The sequence below is a fragment of the Diabrotica undecimpunctata genome, chromosome 9 (genome assembly GCF_040954645.1).
Source record: "Diabrotica undecimpunctata isolate CICGRU chromosome 9, icDiaUnde3, whole genome shotgun sequence".
Classification (NCBI taxonomy): Eukaryota; Metazoa; Arthropoda; class Insecta; order Coleoptera; family Chrysomelidae; genus Diabrotica; species Diabrotica undecimpunctata.
Genome location: NC_092811.1, coordinates 84583891 through 84590813, shown reverse-complemented (window position 1 = coordinate 84590813; position 6923 = coordinate 84583891). Strand labels below are relative to the sequence as shown.

At 33.7% G+C, this 6923-nt stretch overlaps 1 protein-coding gene across 1 annotated transcript; it reads right to left on the bottom strand.

Annotated features, from left to right (window-relative positions):
* Positions 1-1858: 1858 nt before the first annotated feature.
* Positions 1859-3157, bottom strand: LOC140451203 (uncharacterized). The gene is made up of 2 exons (XM_072544939.1): positions 2931-3157; positions 1859-2643 (listed from the first exon to the last, which is right to left on the bottom strand). Exons 1-2 carry the CDS (start codon positions 3025-3027, stop codon positions 1859-1861), a joined length of 882 nt encoding a protein of 293 aa, XP_072401040.1. The 5' UTR covers positions 3028-3157.
* Positions 3158-6923: the final 3766 nt, after the last annotated feature.

Genomic DNA, 6923 nt, shown 5'->3' with positions numbered 1-6923 from the left:
GGAGAGCGAAAATAAAAATTATTTTTACTGTTTTGTAACATTTTCCATTTAATACATTAAATTTTATTTAGCAAATTCTTTTAAATATGAATAATAATCATTGTTCTTTTTACCACTAAAAAAAAATTTTTTGAATACTACTGTTTTTGAAAAAAATGGACTTTACATATTTTTGCTCTGAAAAATAAATTTTTGACTGTGACTTAACATTAATTTTTCCACCTATCTTGTGGCAAAATCTCCATTATGGAAAACATCATACCTATTTTACAAAATTAAGGAAATATTTGGATATACAGAATTAAAAATACTATACGGAAGTGTTTGTAACAAAACCATTAATACGAGCAAGTAAAAAAAACTAGAAAAAAGTTTAATTAAAAAACAGAAATGGTCGTAAAGTAACTGTATTTTTATTAAGTAAAAAATTTAACAATAACTTTTGAAGTACGTAACAAAATAATAATTAAAAACTAAACAAGTGCAGGGCTACTTCCGCTAATTATCAGTAATCTGAATTGTGTCTTTATGTACTAGAGTCTGAAAAAAATAGTGAAACCTCGCTGGAACCCACTTTAGCAGCTTTTGAAGATCATTGAATTTTTTAGTACTTATCGGATTAAAGGTATCTCTCGAGGAAACCAGAGAATCTTCTAAAGATTGATGATTTTTTCTACCAACTCTTCGGTTAAAGTCTACACTCTGAAATTCCAAATCGAAGTCTGTTTTAAAGTACAGAATCCCAGGATTTTCTTGTCTGAATTGTATACATACTGCTTGTGAAATTAAAAATTTTTCGTTGTTCTCAGTTTTCTTTTTATTTTGAAATGGTGAATCGCAAGAATTGTACAGTTTATTAAAGTCTTTAAAATTAGACGTTGTCATTTCATACACTTTGAAATCTTTGTTTTTTCCGGAAATTCTAGCCAACTGTAACCAATCCCATGGAGTAATAATTTGAAAATTAGGACATTTTTTAGCTTCTCGTTCTATAACTGAATGTATACTGTCCACCTCCATGTGCGTATGCCCTCGCAAAAGGAATTTGTGAGTTATTTCTTTTATATGTGGATATCTCGAAAGTAGATAAAAGTAGCACATAATCATTTGTATGTTCCGGTTTTGGGATGGGCTTTGAGGTAATGAATGAATGTATTGGACCAAGCATGAGGCCATTTCGTTTCCACCTCGGCCAGCAATTGATTCATCCCACATTAGACAGTTCGCCTGTTTTTCCGTTGAATCATAAATTGTATAATTAAAACACCAGAGTTTTAGACTGTAAAAACTTTGAGAGTTAGTTAGCTTTGGGCAAGGAAGACATTTTTGTAAATCTATCATTAAAACTTTTTGTCCAGGGTTATTGATGGACATCTCCTTGTCTATCTGTTTCAATTTGTACCGTTTATCGGCCTCTAACAAATGAGCGTTATACTGCACTTGTAATGTTTCTCGCTCAGCTTCAGAGTTTGACTGTCTTAGATTGATTAGAAATTCATCACATTTATCACAAGTAGGTATCTTTTGAAGGAACAGCGAACGATAAATTAAATTCTGTATTAAAAATGTGATTGTAAAGCCATTCTTTGCCTACTTCGTCCGAAGGAATGTTTTTCAAATCACACTCTTCCTTAAACATCCTAAACATTGTAGAAATATTTAAGTGACCTCCTAAATATTTTTTCGCCGTCCTTCTTCGACTATAATGTGATTCTTCACATGGGTAGGCCATTATATGCTCACGAATCCTGTCCTTTACCTCATTCTTTACTTTATTTATAGATGGCTGCTTTCCTCTTTTGTCACATTCTACAACTCCACTTGTTTGCATTTTTTCAAGTGCACATCTAACAAAAGATTAAGAAATATCTAGAGTACGCAAAAAGAACTTACTGCAAACTTGAAACCTCTTTCCTTCAATGGTAAAAAAATATTTCCAGTTACAATGGCGTTTTCCAGCTCGAGCACCGGTTCGTTCTCTTTTTCTTTTGATACACATTTTTTCAAGACAAGAACATAAAAACTGTCTTTTTTGATCTATGGTTGTCTCGTGATTCCAAAATTGTCGGTGAATTTGTGCTCTCTGAGGACCTAAGATGTTTTCATTGCATTTTAAACGGCAGTTTCTACAAGGCTCTCGAACCTTCCTTTCCTTTATAGTCTTTTTAGTTTTGGAAGATTTATATTGTTGGCCTGTCATCCTCTTCTTTTTTCGTTCGTTTCGTTGCCACGTACTTTCGTTCCTTAAACGTTTCTTACCTTTGCTTTGATGATCGGCTACCATGACCTCTTTTTCATTTTCATCTTCACCCTCATTTGTGATTTCAAAATCATTGTCAGTACTCGAATTAATGCTAGGAACAAATGAACTTCCCGAATATTCAAATGGATCTTCCTCGTCTTGGTGTATGGTACTTGTAGATGAATTGAGCTCCAGTGGTGGTTGCTTAATTTCGTTAATAAGCAAGCTGCTACTTGAAGAAGGTATGTCTTTAGGTACATCTGAAACAACAGCAGCTGCATTTAGCTGCATTTCAGTTGTATCCTCCTGCAGGTTAACAAAGTTGTAAGATATATCTAACAAAGACGGTGATGTGATCCGTACAGCCATAGCCTCATCCGAATTCTGACTCTCAAGGTAGTCTAAAACAATAAAAAAAAAAGATGTACAGGCAAAAAAGAGAAATACATTGACAAGAGCTTTGAGATTTATTTCTTTTACTTTTCTAAAACAATAATATCAGCTATTATAAGTGACTCCGTATCTTATATAACAAGAACAAAATAATTCATCCTTTTTTTATTTTAAATTCATTAGGTATAACTTTTCTATTAAATGGCGTACGAATGTTAAAGATCGTCACCGTAAATTCAAAACATTTGTCTTTATAATGTAGTTAAACTTATTATTTATCATTAGAAATACTTACGTTTACTAGAAATATTTTCCACTGATGAGGATTCATTATTCACGTTTTGTTTACCGCTCAGCGCAAGCTGAAGAATTCTGTGGGCTCTATCTTCCATTTTTGGCTATCTCGTTTAATTTAACATGCACGACTTAAACAAAAAATATAACACCGGGTTTAAAAGCGAAGAGAACATGCGCTTCAATACACTGCAAATAGCGAACTGAACAAACGCACGTATTGTACTATGTAATTCACCAAAAGATTGTGGACTTAATGCTTTGCCTGAATTACATTATGTGGGACATAATACTTTTTGTTGGACATAATATGGTTTTGCCCTGGGAAATGTACACACCACTTTGGATCTAATACATTTGAAATGCAGAAGATACTGTTTTGCTCTAAGCGCAATGTGGACTTAATACTGTTCATAAAAGGTTATTTTGGCCAATTTCAGTCGAAACAGCTAATAAGAAGCACCATTGAATAGAGCGGAAAATTTTAATCCCAGTGAGCCAAAAAAGTAGAAAACTGAAATTTTGGACTTAATACAGTTTTGCTCTGAGGTACGGATATATGTTGTATCAAAGAATATAGACTCTATATTCTTTGGTTGTATGCTTCAAATATAACGAGATAAAGCTTTTAAAAAGTACATTTTGATTATACTATTTTATGAATTCTGTAATTTTTAATTTATATAAAGCAATAACGAGTAAATATTTGTCTCTTTCGAGATTAAAGCTGGATTTATAGTTTGACGGACTGTAGACGTGCTGCAGACCTAATAAACGGACTGTAAATATTATTTCAATTTATAAATCGACGGAGTGGAATTTTTTCGCATGAGTAGAAACAGTGGCTAGAGTTGGTGACCATGTAATGTATCAGCCACATACCCAAGGGAAACAACCCCACCTCCAAGCGCAATCGTTAATCAGTTAGCCCGGTATATAACAAGTCAACATAGCAAGAAAATAAAAGAAACAAAATAAGGGGTAGTTAGCCTAGAAAAGAATAATAATAATTAATTAAATAATTATTATATACTCCAAATTAAATAAAGAATAAAAACAATCGACATATTTTAACGTATACATTTCAAATTAAACAAAGAATGACAATTCAACATAGTTTAACGTATACATTTCAAATTAAACAAACAATGACAATTCGACCTAGTTTAAAGTGTATTACACAAGTTTCGATATCAGGTCAGCTCCGAATGTTTAAAAATTACGAAACCATAGACCTTCGTTGGAAAATAATACAACAAAGCGACACACCAGCGATAAGAATTGAGCTGAGCTAGCATAGCACACCATCGCATAATCCATTTTAACACGTGGAGCAGATGGCACAATCAGCGAAAACTCTAAGAGTTCGGGCGACGCCTCGGTACTGTGACGGGTAATTGAGGGTACGCGTTCATGGGACATAAAAACGAAAAAAGTTGGTCAACCGGGCTGTAGTGTTCGGCGACCGGAGCCAGTGGGTACTCGGCGATCTAGGGGTACCCTAGTTGATCCGCCGTCCGGTGTGTGTTCAGCTCAGTGAGCGCGTTATTATATCCGACGAAACGGTAGTACCGTATAAGTACCGGATAAGTCGTATCTCGGAAATTCGTGATAGCGTACAGTACTCTCAGCAGACTGTTCCTGAGTTCCAGTTGAACTGCAAAGGCGTATTCTTTAGCTAGGGCCTAAATACGCTAAGGTAACTAAACATAAATACTAACCCAGGGGAAATACATAATAATCGTAGATTGTCCACCCTTTATATTTCTTGGTCTATATCGTATAAGGTCTCTTCTCGTCTCCTTTCGCAACTGAATAGACAATAATTAGTTATAACTGATATCTTGTTGTCTTAGTTGTAGTATACAATTTATTTAATATATTGTAAGTTCAAAATTGAGTTTTATTGTTTTTTCCCGGCCGTTTACAGGTAGAGACTAAAGGCTTCTAAAGAAGAGGCTTCTAAAGTAAGCCCATATATTCAACTCTTTACAGGGCCTGAAACGGGGCGTCCTTCATCCCCTTTTCCAAATTTTCCCTACCCTCTTGTAAATTCACGAGGGCGAAATTACGTCCGTTCAGACTAGTCGGACCAGAAAGCCTTGCCTCCGCTCACAGAGCTAAGTATCCCTTAACATTATAGACGTGGATGTTACATTGGTGACAGCGTTTATTACAACCATGATCCTATAATATTCTTTTGTTACTTATTATTATTATTTTATAAATTCTTAACGTTCATTGTAACAAATAATCAACAAAATCAAAATTCGAATACGTTGATAAACGACTTTACAAAATGGTGGGCGAGCTAGACAGTTTACTTTGGTTGGTTGACAGCACGGTTCGTAGACTTACTACGGTTGCCTCTTCCGACTGGGGAGGGGATGCTTGAGTTACGTCACCAGAGTACACAAGAATACAAAACCCATTTATTATCACAGTTTGTTCGTGGTAATTATCTTTCAGTTTATTATTTGCTTTATTATTTATCGTTTCTTAAATATCTCAGTTTACTTTATATTTTTGTATTTGAAATTTTGGTGTTGTTTTCTATAAAAAATTATTTTGAATTATCGAAGAAACGTTATTTATTGTTGTGGTACATCATACCTATTGTCTTCGTATCTTCTTATAAGGTAGGTTAAAACTTTAAAATTTCATTGTGTATTACCGTAATAATAATGTTGATGAAATTTTAGAATGCCAGGCACAGGTTGTACTATGTAGGAAAGATATTAAAAAAATGGAAAAAATAGTTATGTAATTCGGTAATTCATTCAATAGTTAATCCAGTATTGATGAAAATTCAGTATACGCGACAAATTTTCAGTGTAAAATGAAGATTGAAGTCCTAGATTTACGTAAATCCAGTATTAACATTGGATAAACGTTAACAACCGGTTCTGATTAATTATAAGTACCAAACTGCCTATATATCAACAGTTTTCCATAATTAGGTATTATAATCCATCTGAGATCTTTATTTCATAACTATCTTTACTATTTTCCGCACATCAAAGACATAAAAACGACGATTAACAATGTTATGATTCAAATTACTGTACTCTCGTGACGTAATTTCGGGCTTAATGTTCATTGGTTAGTCGGAAGAGGCAACCGTAGTAACAAAGAATATAGACGCTTATAAGCGTCTATATTCTTTGGTAGTAAGTCCACGAACCGTGGGTTGACAGCACAAAATTCTTCCTTTTGATTGGCCAGACGCCAGTAACGCACTGTAAAAGATAAAAGTTGACCAACTCTTCCGTTTCAGTGCGTTTCACTTACGTTTCGTTATGCGTTTACGTTCATTTATAAATAAGAGTACACAAAATTCTATGTTGATATTATTCCAGTGCGTCTACGTCATCGAGTTAGGTCTACGTTTACTGTGCGTCAAACTATAAATCCAGCTTAATTGCAAACATCTGTTGTAATCTGGCAACTGCTGATTTGACGATTGCCAAATCTATCCCCTAATCTATTAAAGGGTAACAAAAATTTCTAATAATTAACTGCAATTAATCTTCAAAGAAACAAATATTTACTCATTGCTGTTTTATATAAATCAAAAATAGCAGAATTCATAACATAATATAAACAAAATGTACTTTTTTAAAGCTTTATATTGTTACGTAAAAATATGAGTCATATTAAAAACCTGTAAACATGTGTTTATTCACTAATATGTTTTAGATTGTACGAGACCCTTCGATCATCTGGCAGAAATCTACCTGAACGGAACCTTCCAGAAAACGGTCGAAACGATGACCCGGATTGACCTTCTAGTATAATCAGGCCGAATTCTCGACCGGCTGTATTTTTATATATAATAACGGAGCTTTCATGAAAGAAGGGAGTTAATTTTGAAGATCGCGCGCCGCGTTTTAATTGTTACGCTCGTCAAATAAATTGTACTTTATTGCAGTTTAATAAACTGATATAAATTACCGTGTGTTTTAATAAATTAAAATAGGAACAATATAATAAA